We start from the raw sequence: 22,881 nt of genomic DNA, 5'->3' as shown, positions 1-22,881 counted from the left end.
TTCAGAGTATTTTTTTCATCCACCGGGCTCAAATTCTAGACGTCAGATTAAAACGAGACTATACCCTTACGAAAAAAGATTGCAGTCAAAGTGTAGTGTAACTGCAGTTAGAGTGCAGTATAACTGCGGTATGCTGCAAATACTGCTTCCCCCCCCAAAAAAAAAAATACAATTACTGCAGTAATTTTGCAGTGTAACTGCAGTTAGAGTGCAGTACACTGCAGTTATTCTGCAATTACTGCGTCCGAAATACCACAGTCGACTGCAGTTACTGCAGTTTCAAAACTGCAATCTTTTTTTGTAAGGGTAGCGGACATAAAATTACCATTGGACATAAAAAGGTCAGATTGACTAAGTTTGTAGGTGCAACAGATTATTTTAAAATGTTGAATTCTTTCAGCTGAAGCTCAGAAGTGGTTGAGCAACTCTGTTGCTTGGCAACCACACAGCTGCTGCTCCACCACACTGTAGTCATAAGAAGTGGATGAGAAGAACAAACCTAGGCTACTATAGATAGCTAATTAGCTAGCTAGCGACATCAGTTCAAAACCAACACCAAACTTTGGGTAAATTGTCACGCTGCTAGCTAGCTATGCCATAGTCCAAGCTACGGTAAGAGCTAGCCACATTTCACTGTCAGACAGGACACAACTCAAACTGTAGCTGTGAAAACATATTGCTAGCTACATGTACCACCAATGCACATGTAAACAGCACCTTGGTCGAGCATTGCACTGCACTGCAGTGTGCAAATGCATGCTTGCTAGCATCAGAAAAACTCTAAATTTTCTAGCATCCAGATTAAATTCCAGTACGCTCCTTCTGCCGTTTTCCTGACATTTTAATCAAAATGTGTGTTGATCAACAGTGCCAAACTAACAACTCTGCCATTAGACCGTCTTGATTGTATTTAAAGCTCCGATCTGGACGCTGGACTAGCCCATGTGTTGGATATTTGTCAACAACTCTGCCGTGCGCGGCCATTCTAGTGGCGAGGCTCTAGGGGTGGGGGGAGGAGGCTAATGCCTCCCCAAAACCCAGATTATATACATGTATAGGATGCATAACTCTGCAATTCCTTAGGCTAGAAACAGGCTGTAAAAGGCACAAGTCTCTATGGCTGAGTTATACGACCTTCAAAAGTCAATGACTTAAGACGTTTATCTTTTACTTTGCTTTCAGTGGGAATTTAGTCATATTTTACAATATAAACTGTCGCAATCAATTGAGCTACTCACCTTCTGAAAACTGCAGACAATTACTTTATCCATGGTAAATGCTAAACATACTGTAATAGTTAGATCAAAACTGATTTTAGCTATTAGGAGGGCAACAGCCAGCAGACCAGGGTTTAAACCAGCAACCCTTGCAGTTATGCACGCACACCACCTGTGTCATTAAGGCACAGACCTTTTGGCAGAGGCCAAATTAAAGGTTACAATAGCACTGCCAATGACAGACTTTTGGTTGCAAAAAAAAATATGGCTTTGCATGTAGAAATGTGTATAGCTACTGTAGTAGGTACTCCAGCACACAGCTTTGACCTACTACAGTGGCTATGATGGTCTATTGTACTTCAAATAATGTGTATGCAGGTTGCTTAGGATTCAAATCTTCTCAAACAGCCTAATTCAGAGAAATAATGGACTTTACAGTGTCCTATTAAAATAATGTATATACACTGAACAAAAATATAAACGCAACATGTAAAGTGTTGGTCCCATGTTTCATGAGCTAAAATAAAAGATCACAGACATTTTCCATACGCACAAAAGCTTATTTCTTTTAAATGTTGTGCACAAATTTGTTTACATCCCTATTAGTTAGCCAAGATAATCCATCCACCTGACAGGTGTGGTATATCAAGAAGCCGATTAAACGGCATGATTATTACACAGGTGCACCTTGTGCTGTGGATAATAAAAGGCCAATCTAAAATGTGCAGTTGTGTCACACAACACAATGCCACAGATATCTCAAGTTTTGAGGGAGCGTGCAATTGGCATGCTGACTGCAGGAATGTCCACCAGAGCTGTTGGCAGAGAATTAAATGTTTATTTCCCAACCATAAACCGGCCTCACAACCGCAGACCACGTGTAACCACACCAGCCCAGGACCTCCACATCCAGCTTCCTCACCTGTGGGATCATCTGAGACCAGCCACCAGACAGCTGATGAAACTGTGGGTTTGCACAACCGAAGAATTTCTGCAAAAGTCTTGACTTGACTGCAATTCGGCATCATAACCGACTTCAGTGGGCAAATGCTCACCTTCGATGGCCACTGGCACGCTGGAGGTGTGCTCTTCACGGATAAATCCCGGTTTCAACTATACCGGGCAGATGGCATCGTGTGGGCGAGCGGTTTGCTGATGTCAGCGTTGTGAACAGAGTGCCCCATGGTGGCAATGGGGTTATGGTATCGGCAGGCATAAACTACGGACAACAAACACAATTGCATTTTATCAATGGCAATTTGAATGCACTGTTTAGGGTTAAGTGACAGACAACGCTGATCTACAACGCTGTTTCAACGTTTCGTGGTAGTTCCACCATGGCTAAATGCAATTTAATACTATTTGTAAGATCAATAGAGAGTATGGAGGGGAAATGTAGTGTGTGTGTGTGTGGCAAGGAAAAAGGCAGACAGGCGATGTGTGTGTCTCTCTCTTCACGCCCGTGTGAGGCTTGGCAAGTCTGAGTGCCAAGCCGCTTGTGAACAGTGAACCCACTCACACGCTCCATGCCACAGCAAGGCATGCATTAAATATATACTGTAGCCCACCGTACCTGGGGATAACCTATGAGCTATGCACCGCCATGAGGGAGAGGGGAGAAGCTATAGATACATATTAAACCAAGTCTCTAGATTTGCCATCTGCTGTCCATTTGCATTAAACCCAACAGCTGCTAAGTAGGCAAACTAGATCTGAATAACTGCATGCCAATTTTAACTTTCTCATTGTACAGATGTCTTGCTAATAGAAATGATATTTGTGTAGAGAAACAACTATTTCCATGCAGAAGACCGTTTAAAGGTTACTTCCTCAACAGTCATGGGTTTACTATTTGTTGGCCAATCACAAAAATGTGTTGCCTCATTGTCAATGGAGCCAACTGGTACAGTAATAGAGAGTAGGGGCTTTGTCACTTCAGCCTGGCCCTCTCCCAGCATTTTGTGGTGAACAGTGTTACAGTACACACTTTTTTTAATTGTGTTTTCTAAACACATCACCACTTCCTTATGGAAACTGCGGCTGTGAGTCAAGGCAGCAGACATTTTAAATACTCCCAAACTTTTCATTTTTTCCAATTAAATGCCAGAAGTACAGGTAACGTCAGTACAATTTTTGAATGTACTGTCAGTCTAAATAACTGAACCTGGCAGAAAGTGACTTTAGCTACTGTACTTCAGGAACAAGCAGAGATGACACAATGAACCACTAAGTGCTCTTAGTACCTTACCTTCCTTTTATTATCATTCAACAACCATTGAAAATTACACCAAAAAAATTTCAAATCACTGTTTGTAGCTATTCCTCTGATGCATCAGTTAATTACAGAGTAGGTACACATTATAGAGCCTAGCACTTACAACTGTTCATATAGTGTCGTTTAATTGGCAAGCATTGCAAGCCGAACTGCTGAAGATCTAAGTACGACCCAAGAATTGCTCATTGTATATGGTCACCGACTGCCCAATAAGATCATCTGCTAGCTAAGTGAGAAAAATGAAAAAAGTGAAACCCAAGTAGACACCAGTCTACCCTACAAGGGAGTTTTTTAGCACTCAACCTAAACCTATTTATCGCCAGCTGTTAAGTCCTATTGGTTTACTCTTGACTAAACCCCATACTGATTCACTCTTTCCCTCTCTGGTACATTAGCAATGGCTTAGTAGATGCAGAATATAGAAAGGCCAATGTGCGTTCCTCATGTCCCTGCCATGAACACTGGTCTGTGTGGAAATCCCTCGGGGAGCAGGGGCCCCCTCCCCCTCCACAGGATCTCCAGGTCTGCCAAAGAGAGGAGCTTTAGTGAGAGAGACACTGCTCTGTGTGGAGGCCAATCCCCGCTGTTGCCGCTATGTGTGTGAATGGTGTTCGTTCATATGCACGGACGAGTGTGTAGTATCTGTTTAACAAGAGTGAGAGTCTTAAGAGAGAGTGTTAGCAGATGTGGTGCAGGTATCTTCTTGGTCTTGGTCCCCGAGACACATTGTGTGGATTACAGAACGTGTGGAGGTTGTTTGCCTATAAGTACATTTGTGGGGGTAAAAAAAAAAGAGTAGCAAAACTGCTAGGTAGGAAGCAGCCCAAAACGCAAATCAGGCCATGGTGTTCCACAAGGAGGGTCATCTTCCAGGTGGTGCTTGGGTCATCACCAAGGTTTAAGTCTTTAATTGATGGATTGATTGCCCGCCAGGCTGTCCTGGGAACACCTTGCGTGCTACATTTACATTTTTTACATTTTAGTCATTTAGCAGACGCTCTTATCCAGAGCGACTTACAGTTAGTGAATACATATTTTTTTATACTGGCCCCCCGTGGGAATCGAACCCACAACCCTGGCGTTGCAAACGCCATGCTCTATCAACTGAGCTACATCCCTGCCGGCCATTCCCTCCCCTACCCTGGACGACGCTGGGCCAATTGTGCGCCGCCCATGAGTCTCCCGGTCGCGGCCGGCTGCGACAGAGCCTGGATTCGAACCAGGATCTCTAGTGGCACAGTTAGCACTGCGATGCAGTGCCTTAGACCACTGCGCCACTCAGGAGTTAGCTGCGATGCAGTGCTACACCTACACATGTGCCGATCAGGAGTCAAGTGTTGAGAACAAGGCTCTTAACCTCTTAAAATGTAACTAAATGTAATCGAAAATGTAATCTACGTAATCCGCAAAAGTAATTATTTATCATGATAGGTCCATAAACAATAACTAGTAATGCTGCATACTCCAAGAAAGGTTCAAATCTCACCTTTCTGGTAAATATAGTTATAAAATGCTGAGGTGTAGTCACTTTTGAGGACACACACTCAAGTACACAGTACAAATATGATTAAAAATATGAAAATATAAAATATTTTATGATGTATTGCCTATTTAATAATATATAATAATAATAATAATAATAATAATAATAATAATAATAAGCCATTTAGCAGACGCTTTTATCCAAAGCGACTTACAGTCATGCGTGCATACATTTTTTTTTTGTGTATGGGTGGTCCCGGGGATCGAACCCACTACCTTGGCGTTACAAGCGCCGTGCTCTACCAGCTGAGCTACAGAGGACCATATTTAACAAAACTGTAAGAATAAGGCTTGAAATGACATTTTTTCTAAATACAGCATAATCAATTTATAAACGACTAACTATAAGATTTCACCTTCCATATAACTGTAAAATACATATTTGTATATTTTGTGTTAGAGAAAATGTGCATATTTTCTAAAGGTCTCTCGATCAAAACATCTGCCCCAATCGCTGTGAACATCTCACCGAGCTCTAGCATTGCTTCCTGAACTTGTTAGGATAGCATATTAATCTTGTCCGTCTATGACAAACAGAAAGCATTTTTTTATTTCAAATCTATGAATTATTTTAGATCTATCTCTGAATGTGCTACAGCGACAAAGCCACTCTCTCCTGTTGCGTTACGACGTAAGGATTCCAGGCATATGCGTTGCTAGTGGCTGTAACGTAGGGTTCAGCCAGAAGTTGAAGGACAGTCAGAAAAGTGAATGAAATGGTAGGAGGGACATCCCAGCTTCAAGTGGTGTCAGATTTCCCATCCTGCTTCACACAGGCAGAAGAGACATACTCCTGTGTCCGTGAGAATCTATGGTGTCCACATATCGATTTATACGTGAAAATGTCGGTCGGAACCGGTACCAGAACCACGCAGGTCCTCAAAACAGGGTATTTACATCTAATTAAGGCACTCAGCAATTTCACAGATCAAAGTTGAGTCAGCATGTGTCACGATCGTCTACATATGAAGAAGCGGACCAAAGCGCAGCGTTGCGAGTGAACATGATTTATTAATGAACGTACTCACGAAAACAAAACAAACAAAGACGATGCGTGAAGTCCAATAAACAGAGACACTGGAACATGGAACAATAACCCACAACTAACACAAGAAAACCTACATCTTAAATATGGCTCCCAATCAGAGATAACGAGCCGACAGCTGACACTCGTTACCTCCGATTGGGAGTCAATGAATACAAACAAGGAAACACAACACCAACCTAGAAATAGACACAACAGAACTCCTCACCTAGAAATAAACGTGACAGACATGCAAACATAAAATTACACCCAAAACCCAACAAACAACATACACCCTGGCTCAAATACACAAGTCCTGGAGCCAGAGTGTGACAGTACCCCCCCCTAAAGGTGCGAACTCCGGGCGCACCAGCATACAGTCTAGGGGAGGGTCTGGGTGGGCGTCTGTCCACGGTGGCGGTTCTGCTTCTGGTCGTGGTCCCCATCCCACCTTAGTCACTCTCCGCTTCCGTCCTCCCTTCCTCATGACCACCCCCCAACTCAACCCCACTGGATTAAGGGGCGGCACCGGACTCAGGGGCGGCACCTGACTACGGGACAGTACCGGACTAAGGGGCAGCACCGGACTAAGGGGCAGCACCGGGATAAGGGGCAGCACCGGGACAAGGGGCAGCACCGGACTAAAGGGCAGTACAGGACTAAGGGGCAGCACCGGGCTAAGGGGCAGTACCGGACTACGGGGCAGCACCGGACTAAAGGGCAGCACCGGGCTAAGAGGCAGTACCGGACTACGGGTCAGCACCGGGCTAAGGGGCGGCACCGGACTCAGGGGCAGCACCGGACTAAGGGGCAGCACCGGGCTGAAGGGCAGTACAGGACTAAGGGGCAGCACCGGGCTAAGGGGCAGTACCTGACTAGATGGCGGATCCTGGCTGGCTGGCTCTGGCGGATCCTGGCGGGACGGCTCTGGCGGATCCTGGCGGGACGACTCTGGCGGATCCTGGCGGGACGGCTCTGGCGGATCCAGGCTGGACGACTCTGGCGGATCCTGGCGGGACGGCTCTGGCGGATCCAGGCTGGACGGCTCTGGCGGATCCAGGCTGGACGGCTCTGGCGGATCCTGGCGGGACGGCTCTGGCGGATCCGGGCTGACCGGCTCTGGCGGATCCTGGCTGGCCGGCTCTGGCTGATCCTGGCTGGACGGCTCTGGCGGATCCTGGCGGGACGGCTCTGGCGGATCCGGGCTGACCGGCTCTGGCGGATCCTGGCTGGCCGGCTCTGGCTGATCCTGGCTGGACGGCTCTGGCGGATCCAGGCTGGACGGCTCTGGCGGATCCAGGCGGGACGGCTCTGGCGGATCCTGGCGGGACGGCTCTGGCGGATCCGGGCTGACCGGCTCTGGCGGATCCTGGCTGGCCGGCTCTGGCTGATCCTGGCTGGACGGCTCTGGCGGATCCTGGCTGGCCGGCTCTGGCTGATCCTGGCTGGCTGACGGATCTGGCTGCTCATGGCTGGCTGACGGATCTGGCTGCTCATGGCTGACTGACGGATCTGGCTGCTCATGGCTGGCTGACGGATCTGGCTGCTCATGGCTGGCTGACGGATCTGGCTGCTCATGGCTGGCTGACGGGTCTGGCTGCTCATGGCTGGCTGACGGGTCTGGCTGCTCATGGCTGGCTGACGGATCTGGCTGCTCATGGCTGGCTGACGGGTCTGGCTGCTCATGGCTGGCTGACAGATCTGGCTGCTCATGGCTGACTGACGGATCTGGCTGCTCATGGCTGGCTGATGGTGCTGGCTGGGAGGCTGGCGGTGGAGGCGGACCCCAGCCTCGGATAGCAGTCATCACCTCCAGCAGGGCGGCTCCCATCTGCAGGATCTGCTCTTTCTGGTTCCGAACCTGAGCTTCCAGTCTAGTATGGGCTGCGTCGGCTCCTGCTGATTCCATAGCAGGTGTCTGATTCTGTCTGGCGGACGGCTCTGCAGGCTCATGGCAGACGGACGGCTTTGCAGGCTCAGTACAGACGGGCGGCTTATGCAGCGCTTGGCAGACGGGCAGTTCAGACGCCCTAGGACAGACGGCAGACTCTGGCCGGCTGGCGACGCACATCGTGGACCTGGTGCGTGGAGTAGGAACAGACCGGCCCGTACCGGGAACACCCACCACTGGCCTTAACTGGGGATCAAGAACGGACCGGACCAGACTGGGAACACACTTCAGTCTCTCATGCCGTGCCACAACAACTTCCCCCTTTCCACTCGCCAATGGCTCCCGTAATCCGAATGCCTTCTCTCCAGCTCTACCTGTGGCAGCCTCCTGCTGCCCAGGCGCCCAAGCCATGTGCCCCCCCCCAAAAAATTTTTGGGGAGTAACCACGGGCTTCCAGCCTCGACTCCGCGCTGCCTCCTCGTACCACCTCCTCTCGGCTGCAGCCGCCTCCAGCTCTTCACGAGGGCGGTGATATTCCTCCATTTGTGGCCAAGGACCCTTTCCAGCCCGTATCTCCTCCCATGTCCATGAATCCGTTGGAGGTAGGTCCTGTTGCCGCTTGTTACGCTGCTTGGTCCTCTTTTGGTGGGTTATTCTGTCACGATCGTCTACATATGAAGAAGCGGACCAAAGCGCAGCGTTGCGAGTGAACATGATTTATTAATGAACGTACTCACGAAAACAAAACAAACAAAGACGATGCGTGAAGTCCAATAAACAGAGACACTGGAACATGGAACAATAACCCACAACTAACACAAGAAAACCTACATCTTAAATATGGCTCCCAATCAGAGATAACGAGCCGACAGCTGACACTCGTTACCTCCGATTGGGAGTCAATGAATACAAACAAGGAAACACAACACCAACCTAGAAATAGACACAACAGAACTCCTCACCTAGAAATAAACGTGACAGACATGCAAACATAAAATTACACCCAAAACCCAACAAACAACATACACCCTGGCTCAAATACACAAGTCCTGGAGCCAGAGTGTGACAGCATGGGCAGTCTAGCAGAGATCTTGGAACAGCTTTAACGCCAAAACTAACATTTGGGTGACAGTGCTAGACTGAACGTAGATCAAAATAAAAGGCTTACGAAGTACATACAAATTATGCAAGACAAAATCTGGAGAGAATTACCATTGGCATTCCCAGTAGTCCTCTGTGTGTGAGAAGATCCTACGTGGGGTTTGTGCCTTGGTGAGAGCAGCTGGAAGTAATGTAGGCCAATTATGAACCAAACTCAGTGAGCGAAGAAATCAGTGTTCCGGAATCACAAAATAATCTAATCCTGTAATGCTTGGTCATCATGAATATGCAGCCGGCAGGGGGGAAAGAACAGCAGAGCCAAATCAAGCTCTCATCAATATCCCAAGATGGCTACAGATCTGACGGAAATCCCAGGCAGAACTGATTTCACCTGGGACGGAGTGCCATCGAGATCTACTTAATGAGAGACAGTCAGTAGTTATCGCTTCTGGGACACTAAATTCTAGACTGAAGTCAAACAACAATGCCAAACACTTCAAAAACGAGAAACTGGAACATTCCCCGAGAACATATTTCAAGACTGTGCTCCTACTCTGACAGGAAACAGAATGTACAGATTTGTGCCTAAGGGGGTTTGTATTAGTCTGGGGTGCTGCAGTTGTTCTTGACACTCGCGTGTCGAGCAGGTACATCTTATATAACCCGAATGCCCTTGAGTCAAGCCCAGGCAAGGCAGGTATGAGGTGGGGACCAGCTTCATAGTGTAACCTGATAGTTCGCCGAAGCACTGCTCCACAGACAGGTTTCATTTATCACCCATAATGATTATGGTTGGGCTCAGACCAGCACTATGGGTCAATCTCTGTCTGGAGTGCAATTTTCCTGGCCCATGGTGTTGCATGGGAATGTTTATCCTTTTAAGCTTGGAATAGAGACCCTTAAACCCAGACTTGGACCACACACCCTCTCCACTGAATAGCAGGCTAGTGATTGCTTTGCAATGCTTGCAGTTAGTCACTGATTCCTTCCAAACCAATCATATGTGAATTTGCGATTTCCAACTTGTTGTATAATGTTTATGTCCAATGGCCGATGAGCACCGATACATTTTATCTATAATTTCTGATTGTCGACTTGATTCATGATGATAACTGCTTGTCTAGCTTGCTAGCTAATATTGTGAAAGTATGATGTTGACATGATCAGTCCAATCAAAGCTACGGTAGATATAACGTGATTTGACATCATTTTATCTGTGGCCAATGACCTTGAGCCTTCTTGGGATGGGCAGTTCTAATGTAAATCTATGGCAGCACCCAAGGGGCTTGAATTTTCGAGCTCTTCCCGTAGATTTTGCGGTGACGTAGTGTCCCCATGAGTGACAGAACACTGAGCCAATCATGGCGCAACTAGAGAACATTACCAACCCCTACGCTCTGTATTTTCCGCTGGCTGCCCCACCACCACAGAAAGCACTGAGCTAGGCTGAAACACCTGCATTTTGGAGCTGCCTTACTCAAGAAAGCAAAACAGAGACCATGTTTATATGCGACTTTATTAACTCAATTATTATTATTATATCTTTTTTTTAAACATTGTTTGCAAACTGATATGTGACACGTATTAATGCCGAAATAACATGCAAAACAGTGAACAAAAAAATATGTTTTAGTGCCCCACCTGCCCTGAATGACGGGTCGTCGCTAGGTGGGAGGATACTGACAGTGTCTGTGTTATAGCAGATTGTGTAGTTGTGTTGTTTTAGCAAGGCTTTTGTCACAACTTCAAAGTCCACCACTGGCTTTCGCTGCAAACCACATAGGGCATCTTGGGTTAAATACACAACAACTTTAGTGTGGCCACCACAAAAATGTCCTTTGTGTCCCCTGGGTCAGGGAATCAGATGCTATAGGCAGCATCTGGTGCAGCCTATATAATTATCTTTCTTGAGCTTTGACAGTGATGACACTGCACACAGGAATCCCATTCAGCAAGTGGGAGCAAATGACACCATCTACTGTAAGTTACAATGCTGTGGAGTGTGGCATGACACTTTCTCTTATAGCTTTGTGTTAACATAGAAAAACCTTGTATTTCTTCACAGACTGGGGTCTGACCATACAGACTTAGAAATGTAAATGTTACCAGTCTCAACTGTGCAGTGTGATACAACTGTTTACCATCTGATACGCTCTCTCTCTTATAGCTTATCTAAATGAATTTAGCAAAGTGTGCAGATTCTGTTCCCCAGACCTGTGCATCGGTATGAAGAGCGCAACTTTGGTTTTAGAAGTAGAATAAATGCTCCAAACAGCCTACCCGACCGCTCTGAGGCGTCCGCATGGTCCTAAAGCACACCGTTGCCTCGTTTTGTATCACATTCCAATGATAAAACTGGGAGGGACAAAGATGCAATTTCAGAATGTGGGGGGGACATGTCCCCCCTGTCCCCAGTGAAAGTTGCGCCCCTGCTTTCATTTATACCTATTGACTTCCGAATGCTCAGAGCAGGCATTTCATGTTACAGAAATCCATGCATACATTTGTGCTTATATCGTGGTGAAGACCAACAATATACCCGTAAGATGCATTTTGGTTATCAATGTACTAGTGACAAACCCACATTGATCGGCTTTAGCTCGAGCAAAACCTTTCATGGCATTATGCTTGATAGGAACTGAAAGAATAAAACCAAGTAACTTCAACAGAATTTTACGTTTTGGACTTTGATTTGATCAACGGAAAAAGTTCTTAAAAACAATGTTATAACAAGTAGAGCAACAAGCAGAGGTCCACAAAAGGTGACTATTATTTTCAAACGTTTTATAAAAAGCCCATAAATGTTCTCTTTTAGGCCTACTTGGTCTCAGTATGCCTGGGCATATCTGAATATGGCTTTTGTATTGGCAAAGAGGGACAGAAGTGGGATAGAGGAGAAGGCCTCGCAGTAAAATAAATCCAGCAACAGCTGCAAACTCTCACCACGTTATTCCACATAGCAGAGGAAACAGTGAACCAATCAGGCTGCTAATTAAAGTTTTCCTCCATTCTAGATCACATACCAAAGGGAAACGGAGACAGAGGTTGGGCCAGGAGGTAAAACATTAGTGAAAGCTGTTGAGAGTGGGGTGGAGACCCAATACAACAATAACACACACTGTAAAGACACCGTCTCTGTGGTTTACTCACTGACTGCAAGTCATTGGAGATGCGTTTATATCTGTAGTGTGGTGTAAGTCTGGCCAACTTGGCCAAGTCTGCAAAACGACAAACTTTCTCACTTAAGTCAAATTACTAAGTACATGGGCATACAGTCACTATTGAAAGTATACAAAACCCTTGCAGTCTTCACATTTTGCTGCCTTAAAATTACATCTAAAAAGGGATTAAATTATATGTTTTTTCCTATCGATCGACACAACCTACCTCACATTTTCAAAGTGAAAGAAAAATGATAGAACATTTTCTAAATTACTAAGAAATACAAAATGAGGATGCATTGATTGCATATGTCTTTACACCCCAGAATTAACCCTTTAACTGGCACAACAATAAATAAATATCAGTATAGGTCATAAATGAATACTTTTTGTCTGCGTGACTTAAACTTTGATAAATAATGCATCGCAAACATCTCAACCAGCCGGTTGAGTTGCCCAATTAGAGTAAACTAATTTTGCATTGGAATTTGCTTTAAATCATCTCAAATATGATACATTAATATACAGTATGTCTGCTTCATTTACTTATTATGGAATATAGGACAGATTTCAAATAACAAAATATGATACATTTGTGTCAAAATATGAATATTAGAACGCATGTCAATTAATGCGTTTACAGTTTATATGCTTAGAATACCAATAAAATGACATGTACTGAACGATATTGTGAAACATATTGAAGATAACAGGCAGACAATTAATAATGACATGGATTTGAAAGGATTTTTGTATTTGCACAAACAAAATCTAATTACAATATTTCTCCATTATCACTAGATTTGACTTAAAGCTGCAATATGTACGTTTTGGGCGACCCGATCAAATTCATAGAAATATTAGTTATAGATCTGTCACTCTCATTGAAAGCAAGTCTAAGACACTGTAGATCTGGTCTATGTGCGCCATTTCTATGCTTCCCGTTCTTATGTTTCGTTTTTAAGGTCTTTTACTTACGGTTTTGTACACCAGCTTCAAACAGCTGAAAAAACTATATTTTTGGTTATGGAAAATATATTTCACAACGGTTTAGATGGTACAATGATCCCCTACACTATATTTACTTGTTTTGTCACAAACTGAAATTAGGCTAACTATTAGAATTTTAGCAACCAGGAAATGGTGGAGTGATTTCTGCATAGTGCACCTTTAATAGCATTCCTTTAAATGGCCAACTCAACCGCCTGGTAGAGCATATTTTTCAAAAGTTCCTAAAATTGTAAAACATATTAAGTAATTAAATCATTCTTAAATGATGTTTTAGAGGGCAACAACATTTTACAACGTTGTATTTTCCCCATTTTATACACAATTAGTACAAAAACATATGTGGTAAATGAGGTTATGTTTTGCTCATGTTCACTTACTGGTTTTGAACCATCTTTGAATTTCAAAAAATAGTCCAATAATGAAAACCGCATGATAATTTTACCAAATGGCATTAGTTGAGATAATATGTGTAATTTCATTTAAAATTGGTTGTCAAAATTAGGCTGGTTGAGCTGCCTGCTAAATACTTGGTGGAAGCACCTTTGGCAGCCATTACAGACAGCTGTGAATCATTTTGAATACGATTCTACCAACCTACACTTTCTTTTCTTAGGGCAACCTATATCTATTGTTTTAGTAAACATTGCTCAAGCTCATTACATTTGGTTGGGAATCATTCATGAACAGCAATATTCAAACATTGTCTCTGTTTTTTAAGCTGATTGATGTCAGGGCTGAGACTGGACCATTCAGCAACACTGAGAACACAGGAGACACGGATGACAGGAATGAATTGCTGTTGGTAAATATTGAGTGCTTATTACTGTACAATTTGGAAAATTATTAACACGAAAAAAAAAATATATTTCCCAAGGAAGTCATGCCATTTGAGAGCTTTAAATATACATACTGTATGTTCCAAAGTTACTCTGTATGCTAAACACATGGTGAAACTATGAACGTATATTCACGTCGAAGTATAAAAAGCTCGTGCAGGGTATTCGACTCACCTGGTTTCAGGTTGCTCTGAAAATAGAATATAACCATTATAAAACACCCCAAGCACATCACAAGAACCATCCGATTAACTTTGGGTTTTCTCATCCTGAATCTTTAGGAACGACAAAGCCGACCCAAATCCGTTTGTAGTTCATGCGAAAAAATAAAGACCGTTCGACGCTCAAGTAATGTTAGGGATTTGGACATTCGAGAACATTACCCGGGTACATATAGAACAGCCTCTTCTTCAAGTAAAATTGCTGGTTGTTACTTGTGCAATTCGTCATTTTGCTGTACATCCACGCATGTCCTGCGCCGTTGAATAGTTGCAACAGTTCAACCACAAAATGAGCGACAGTTACCGGTATGTGAAGCCAGCAAATAATTAGTTGTAGACACAACTGGCCAGGGGAAAAACAACAATTTACTTTTATGATGAAGGGGTTTATATGCCGGTAGAAGCCTCTTTCCAAACGTTTGCTTTGTTGTTAACTCTTTACTTTCCAGAAACATGGCTGGCACGGGGTGACGCATATGCTATACTGAACAAAAATATAGCAACATTTTAAAGGTTGGTCCCATGTTTAATGAGCAGAAATAAAACATCTCAGAAATGTTCCATACACAAAAAAATTATTTCTCTCAAATTTTGTGTATAGATTTGTTTATATCCCTGTTACTGAGCATTTCTCCTTAGCCAAGATAATCCATCCACCTGACAGGTATGGCATATCAAGAAGCTGATTAAACAACATCATCATTACACAGGTGCACCTTGTGCTGGGGACAATAAAAGGCCACTCTAAAATGTGCAGTTTTGTCACACAACACAATGCCACAGATGTCTCAAGTTTTGAGGGAGCGTGCAATTGGCATGCTGACTACAGGAATGACCACCTGAACTGTTGCCAGAGAGTTGAATGTTCATTTCTTTCCCATAAGCCGCATCCAATGTCGTTTTAGAGAATTTGACAGTACGTCCAACTGGCCTCACAACCGCAGACGTGGCGCCAGCCCAGGACTTCCACATCCGGCTTCTTCACCTGCGGGATTGTCTGAGGTGGGGTGCTGAGGAGGATTTCTGTCTGTAATAAAGCCATTTTGTGGCTCCCCAGTGGGTGAGCCTGGCTGCCAAGTGGGTGGGCCTATGCCCTCCAAGGCCCACCCATGGCTGCACCCCTGCCCAGTCGTGAAATCCATAGATTAGGGCCTAATGAATTTAATTAAATTGACTGATTTCCTTATATGATCTGTAACTCAGTAAAATCTTTGAAATTGTTGCATGTTGCGTTTATATTTTTGTTCAGTATACATACACACACAACAAGAGTTTAGTTGGGGAAATTGGGAAAGACATATGATGCGTATTCAGTGAACCAATGTGTTGTCCTGCAGTCTGATATCAATTCAAATTAATGCCTGGTATAAAATGAATGACTACAGTGATATTTATATAGGCCTTTTAGAAACTAATAAATATTTGGCATGGGTTTATTTTTTCTGCAACTAGATGATAATGATCTAGCACCTATTGCACGTAAGCTTCATAAGCAAGTAGGGTAATTACAGTATAGACAGTGTTACATATACCCAGATAACAATCAGTTCTGGGCCACACACCACCATTCATGACTACAGTGATATTTGTATAGGCCTTTTAGAAATGTATCAATATTTGGCATGGGTTTTATTTTTCTACAGATACCTCTAGTAGCTGACTAAACATCAGTAATGAAGGAAGAGAATGATGTGGCACTTATTACATGTAAGCTACATAAGCAAGTAGAATGTCATTACAGTGTAGACATGGATATTAGCGTACTTACGTCTCACATACCTGCAGAATGTGTATATATGTAACCCTCTTACGAAAGGCGTGGATATATAGGCAACAATCTACTTGTAGTTACAGCATACCAGTCTATGGACATATATTAGGGACACACATTACGTGGACATGTGGTTGTTAGACAGACTGAATAATCTGTGTTTGGTGATCAAATGACCATCCAGACATTTGGCATGTCCGCTTCCCCCTGGGTCTCAGGGCAGAAGGTCCTGGTAGGAGCCAGTGTGGGTTAGGAACCAAGTGAGTGATCAAACGAGGGCCCTCGTAGCGAGATGGTGTGAAGATAGCCTGTTACCGTGTATAAATGGAGCGAACAAGGCCTTTAGGAAAGGTGTTGAAATGTTCTTGATCCACAACCAATAATCTGTTTGGCTATTCAAAACAAAAAAAAAGACTTAGGAAATAAAAGCAAAACCATACCATACCGTATGTGCTTTAAAAAGTCACGCGCTTGTTCATTTGGACTACCCTTCACGTAGCTTCCCCTCCCAGAGTCTCAATGATTTGACTGTTATAGACACTTAAATAAACATCACAAAGTTGGGACACACAAACGTTTCTAACATATCTTTACCTTTGCCCTGCCTCCAAAGTCGACCTGTTACATAACACAAAAGAGACACACGAAAAAGATAAGCGGCTTTGATATTTGACATTTTTGTTCTTGAGAATGTAAATCTCCAACATTGTTTTGGTTATTGGCATGATAGACTAGCAAGCCAGGGCAGTCTGCATTCCACCATAATACTTATTGTCAGTGATTCATTCTGCTGTGTCACACCACATCTGGTAACCTGTCAGAGAAGTGGAAGGGGGGGAGAGCAGGCCTGTCAGAGATGTGGAAGCGGGGGGAGAGCAGGCCTGTCAGAGATGTGGAAGCGGGGGGAGAGTAGGCCTGTCAGAGAAGTGGAAGCGGGGGGAGAGCAGGCTTGTCAGAGAAGTGGAAGCGGGGGGAGAGCAGCCTTGTCAGAGATGTGGAAGCGGGGGGAGAGCAGGCCTGTCAGAGATGTGGAAGCGGGGGGAGAGCAGGCCTGTCAGAGAAGTGGAAGCGGGGGGAGAGCAGGCTTGTCAGAGAAGTGGAAGCGGGGGGAGAGCAGGCTTGTCAGAGAAGTGGAAGCGGGGGGAGAGCAGGCCTGTCAGAGAAGTGGAAGTGGGGGGAGAGCAGGCCTGTCAGAGATGTGGAAGCGGGGGGGAGAGCAGGCCTGTCAGAGAAGTGGAAGCGGGGGGAGAGCAGGCCTGTCAGAGAAGTGGAAGCGGGGGGAGAGCAGGCCTGTCAGAGAAGTGGAAGCGGGGGGAGAGCAGGCCTGTCAGAGAAGTGGAAGTCGGGGGGAGAGCAGGCCTGTCAGAGATGTGGAAGCGGGGGGAGAGCAGGCCTGTCAGAGATGTGGAAGCGGGGGGAGAGCAGGCCTGTCAGAGAAGTGGAAGCGGGGGGAGAGCAGGCTTGTCAGAGAAGTGGAAGTGGGGGGAGAGCAGGCCTGTCAGAGATGTGGAAGCGGGGGGGAGAGCAGGCCTGTCAGAGAAGTGGAAGCGGGGGGAGAGCAGGCTTGTCAGAGAAGTGGAAGTGGGGGGAGAGCAGGCCTGTCAGAGATGTGGAAGCGGGGGGGAGAGCAGGCCTGTCAGAGAAGTGGAAGCGGGGGGAGAGCAGGCCTGTCAGAGAAGTGGAAGCGGGGGGAGAGCAGGCCTGTCAGAGAAGTGGAAGCGGAGGGAGAGCAGGCCTGTCAGAGAAGTGGAAGAGCTCACTTACTCCCCTTCCTTGTTCCCTCACCACCTCATCCTCCTCTTCGGTCATGGCTAGAAGGGATCCAGCTTTTGTCAAATTAACTTCACATTTGACTTTCCATAGCAGATTAGGATAATTAACATAGTAGGTTAGGAGAATTAGGTCAAGGTTAGGGTTAGCTAAAATGTAAAAATAGATTTATTTTTGACAAAAGCTGGATCCCATCTAGCCATCCCTCCTCCTCCTCTAAACTCCTAAATTGGCTCCTAGGATTCATTGCAAACACATTTTTGTCCAGAGGAGAAGGGTCCATTTGTTTATGGGGAACATCATGTTCCCAGACAGTACAGCAAACTGCAGACATTTCAAGGGAATTCTGGTGGAAAGAGACCAAGACATTAGCTGATAATGGTTCTTTGTGAATGGCTCCACATAAAATGGGTAAATAAAAACAATAAACACAATAGGATTAAAAATATGGGGACTGTTTTGGTCTCTATGCAAAGAATTGTTTAGCTCTTGGTGGACACCTGGGACTAGTGAAACTGTGCTGTCCCCTACTGGACAACAATGATAAAACGGTGAAACGTTGAGATGACAGAAGTCTTACAGAAAACTACAGAAGCATGATTCTCCTTGTTCATAACTCAAAGTTTGTAACTGAAATTGTTACTCATTTTACATCTGTACTTATCTGGTATTACGTAGATCTGTCTATTTTTTTGCCTCTTACTTCCGGTTTTGTAAACAACCTTCAAACAACTGAAAATATTTGTGGTTACAGCGGTTTAGATTGCACAATGATTCTCTACACTATACATTGTTTGTTTTGTCAAACTGAAATTAGGCGAACTATTAGAATTTTAACAACCAGGAAATGGCAGAGCGATTTCTGAATATTGCACCTTTAAACTAGGGTCTAAATGCATCTTATAAAGACTCAAGGAAGCCTTCGTAAGATCTTTATTAGGCCTATATAAATGCATCAAATGCGTCACTCTACATAGCAGATTGACTTTTCATCAGCAAGTTTGACCATCCAAAGCACCTGCAGGGGACACTTGAGTCCATACCCCGCACTCTGCCATTGTGTGAACAAATAGAGTGAATCATAGGAGGAAGGAGGTACATTACGCAGAAATAGGAAATGATCATTCCAGTCATACTAGATATTGTTCCTGAGTCACTGATGCAGGATGAGTCAGTGAAGCTCAAGGAAGTCTTAAACATTTAGTTCTACTTGTAATAAACCAAACTGCATTACCTGTTCAGTTTTCAATGCAAAGTACTAAGCATACTGTATATGTCCATTGAATGTAATCAAGTTATTAACGACTGATGATTGTTTGATTCTAAGAATAACAAAAGGCTACATAAAACCTGTTCTTATAGTCGAACTACATGTTTCAACACAAGACTCCTTCATTACAACAGTGGTGGTTAGGGTCATTATTTTGCGGTGAAGTAGGAATAACATCACTTGTCATTGTGAATCACATTTGTCAGCTCTTTTCTGATAACAATCACAATCACAGAGCATGCAAAGTTCGAGGTCACTTTATCTAGCCAGCCTTGGGTACATTTCCTTCTGTACCATAACAAAGGTATGGGAGAAGATTGATAGGAGACCAAATGTTAAGTGGTTTTTGGGTCTTTGTAGAGTATGTTTGCAATCCTTGACACAACTTCATTCTCAGTGAGAGGAACAGGCCTTGTTCTTTACCAATATGGGCCCTGATCTCAAAAGGATAGAACAGAACTGGAAGAGTTTACTTCCAAATTTATTCAACCCGTTTGGACTATTCCGGTAGGTTGCCACAGATTTCTAATACCTCTGACTTGAATTACTTCATCACCTTGAACAAACTCTGGGAAAGGGTTTATGAACAGAGGGATGGAGCTCAGTGTTTGTTTGAAAAGCTCTCCTCAATGATAAACAGACAAAATAATTGAATCACATCTCCGGTAGATTGCATTTCAATTCAACTGAGGGACTATAAAAGTTAATTAAAAATCACAAAGACCAGTGTTGTCATGGCAGCATGTGCAGGTGACACCGTTTACACACCCAAGCGAAGGACAGAACCACTAAACCCAACAGAAGCTTCACACCCGTCCAGGCTCTTTTGATCATGACCGCCACTGACTGGCTGAATAGACCCATAGCAATAGATACACAAATCTGAACGGAAATACCCCATTATACATTTTTCAAACGTCCTTGTCTGATGTATGGGGAAATGAATGGAAGCCCACTTCAACATGGTTTGATCGAATGTACCAATGTGGGCGATGAATGAAGAGGATTAAAATAATCCAATAATAATAATCTCATCACTATGAAACAGCACACCCACTTTGTACTGAAAGACAGTTCTCAGCAAACAGAATATTGGTTTTCCTAAAAATGTACCTCAGTTCTGTCAAATGTTCAATTATAATTTCTGAAACTTACAAGTTCAAGAATACGGGTTGAAGAACAATTGCGACAATAGACATTTCCCCCTCCCAATACACCTACTAATGGTTTATGATATAACATTACATTACATTTTATATAAAAGTCATGAATTGCTGATAGTCTAGTCCCAGATCTGTTTGTGCCATCTTGTCTCGCTTGGAAAGATAGGTCAAACCGATCTGGGTGTAAGCCACATTGCTGGTCCTTTCCAGTAAAGAGGAAATGTCTCGGCACACTAATAAGACTTTTTACACACCCGATTCCTGATTATGAACTCTGATCTCATCTCAGGAAATTAAGAGGCAGGTTGCTAAGGAATGCCCAATCACCCGATATTTCCTGTAAACCTGACATTATGTTCTTGCATGCACAAGTTTACCCCATCAACCACTAAACCCACTAGGTAACCACACGGAACAGGTCACTTATCTTTCACTTTGACACAACAAACAAAACGAGTCAAGACGATAGTTTCATGTTGACGTTGTCTTTCAAGACTTTAATAAAAGTAATCTAAAAAAAGTGGTGATAGCAGTGAAGCAGTCATTTATACATTTTGACCGGTGTCACTGCTCAACAGTAGTCAGATAGAAACTCTTAAAATACTGTCCTCTACCAGATTGGATACATTTTACATACACACAACGCAGAGGCAAACGAAACAGCAAGATCAAACTGATACAAAGAAGCAGTCATTTAATTATCCACTGAAAACTTTGAAAGTATATATTATTTTTTACATTCAGTACAATTTGTGTTTTATGTATTCATTCATTCATTAGAATTACTAACAGTGTTTTCTGAAGCAGGCTATACCAGATATTTGAATGATGGTTCAGAGGCTCTCTTTTGACTTCTCCAACATGCACCTTTTTGGTTAACACTTTGGTAGAAGTTGGAACTGGGAGTCGTCTTTAATCTGAGGCCGACGACCCCGATGTGGAGAAACGGCAAGGACGACACCATGAGAAATACTGATAAAAACAAAAACATATCCATTGCCTCAAACTCAATTTTTCATTTTCCATATCTGAGATATCGGATAATATACACTTCTGACGAGAAATAATTATTATTAAAAAATGCCTGGAATGTTGATGGCTTGCCAGAGAAGAGACAAAATAAACATATTTTAGGACATAATATTTCACTTCTACAGAGTAAAAATGACCAGGCGTTTCCACCACACATTGGATCAGATAATTATTTATTTATATTCAGTCAAACCCTGGCTGTGTGCCAGCTGTTAACATACAACAGGAGTCTTCGTATGTATGTATGTATGCATGTACAGTGGGGGAAAAAAGTATTTAGTCAGCCACCAATTGTGCAAGTTCTCCCACTTAAAAGATGAGAGGCGCCTGTAATTTTCATCATAGGTACACGTCAACTATGACAGACAAATTTAGAATTTTTTTTCTCCAGAAAATCACATTGTAGGATTTTTAATGAAATTATTTGCAAATTATGGTGGAAAATAAGTATTTGGTCACCTACAAACAAGTAAGATTTCTGGCTCTCACAGACCTGTAACAACTTATTTAAGAGGCTCCTCTGTCCTCCACTCGTTACCTGTATTAATGGCACCTGTTTGAACTTGTTATCAGTATAAAAAGACACCTGTCCACAACCTCAAACAGTCACACTCCAAACTCCACTATGGCCAAGACCAAAGAGCTGTCAAAGGACACCAGAAACAAAATTGTAGACCTGCACCAGGCTGGGAAGACTGAATCTGCAATAGGTAAGCAGCTTGGTTTGAAGAAATCAACTGTGGGAGCAATTATTAGGAAATGGAAGACATACAAGACCACTGATAATCTCCCTCGATCTGGGGCTCCACGCAAGATCTCACCCCGTGGGGTCAAAATGATTCCAAGAACGGTGAGCAAAAATCCCAGAACCACACGGGGGGACCTAGTGAATGACCTGCAGAGAGCTGGGACCAAAGTAACAAAGCCTACCATCAGTAACACACTACGCCGCCAGGGACTCAAATCCTGCAGTGCCAGACGTGTCCCCCTGCTTAAGCCAGTACATGTCCAGGCCCGTCTGAAGTTTGCTAGAGTGCATTTGGATGATCCAGAAGAGGATTGGGAGAATGTCATATGGTCAGATGAAACCAAAATAGAACTTTTTGGTAAAAACTCAACTTGTCATGTTTGGAGGACAAAGAATGCTGAGTTGCATCCAAAGAACACCATACCCTACTGTGAAGCATGGGGGTGGAAACATCATGCTTTGGGGCTGTTTTTCTGCAAAGGGACCAGGACGACTGATCCGTGTAAAGGAAAGAATGAATGGGGCCATGTATCGTGAGATTTTGAGTGAAAACCTCCTTCCATCAGCAAGGGCATTGAAGATGAAACGTGGCTGGGTCTTTCAGCATGACAATGATCCCAAACACACCGCCCGGGCAACGAAGGAGTGGCTTCGTAAGAAGCATTTCAAGGTCCTGGAGTGGCCTAGCCAGTCTCCAGATCTCAACCCCATAGAAAATCTTTGGAGGGAGTTGAAAGTCCGTGTTGCCCAGCGACAGCCCCAAAACATCACTGCTCTAGAGGAGATCTGCATGGAGGAATGGGCCAAAATACCAGCAACAGTGTGTGAAAACCTTGTGAAGACTTACA

At 44.0% G+C, this 22,881-nt stretch overlaps 1 protein-coding gene across 1 annotated transcript in view; it reads right to left on the bottom strand.

Moving 5' to 3' along the window:
• The window catches only part of LOC311133216 (carbohydrate sulfotransferase 11-like), a 33,135-nt gene extending 18,486 nt beyond the window's left edge, over nt 1-14,649 (bottom strand). Inside the window, exon 1 of the mRNA XM_084166703.1 lies at nt 14,233-14,649. Coding sequence (XP_084022829.1) covers nt 14,233-14,326 — 94 coding nt within the window. The 5' untranslated portion in view covers nt 14,327-14,649. The remainder of the gene's footprint in view (nt 1-14,232) is intronic.
• Between the last annotated feature and the right edge of the window lie 8,232 nt (nt 14,650-22,881).

The sequence above is a fragment of the Coregonus lavaretus genome, assembly GCF_964263955.1.
Source record: "Coregonus lavaretus genome assembly, chromosome: 8".
NCBI lineage: Eukaryota > Metazoa > Chordata > Actinopteri > Salmoniformes > Salmonidae > Coregonus > Coregonus lavaretus.
This window is presented reverse-complemented; position numbering and strand designations above follow the sequence as displayed.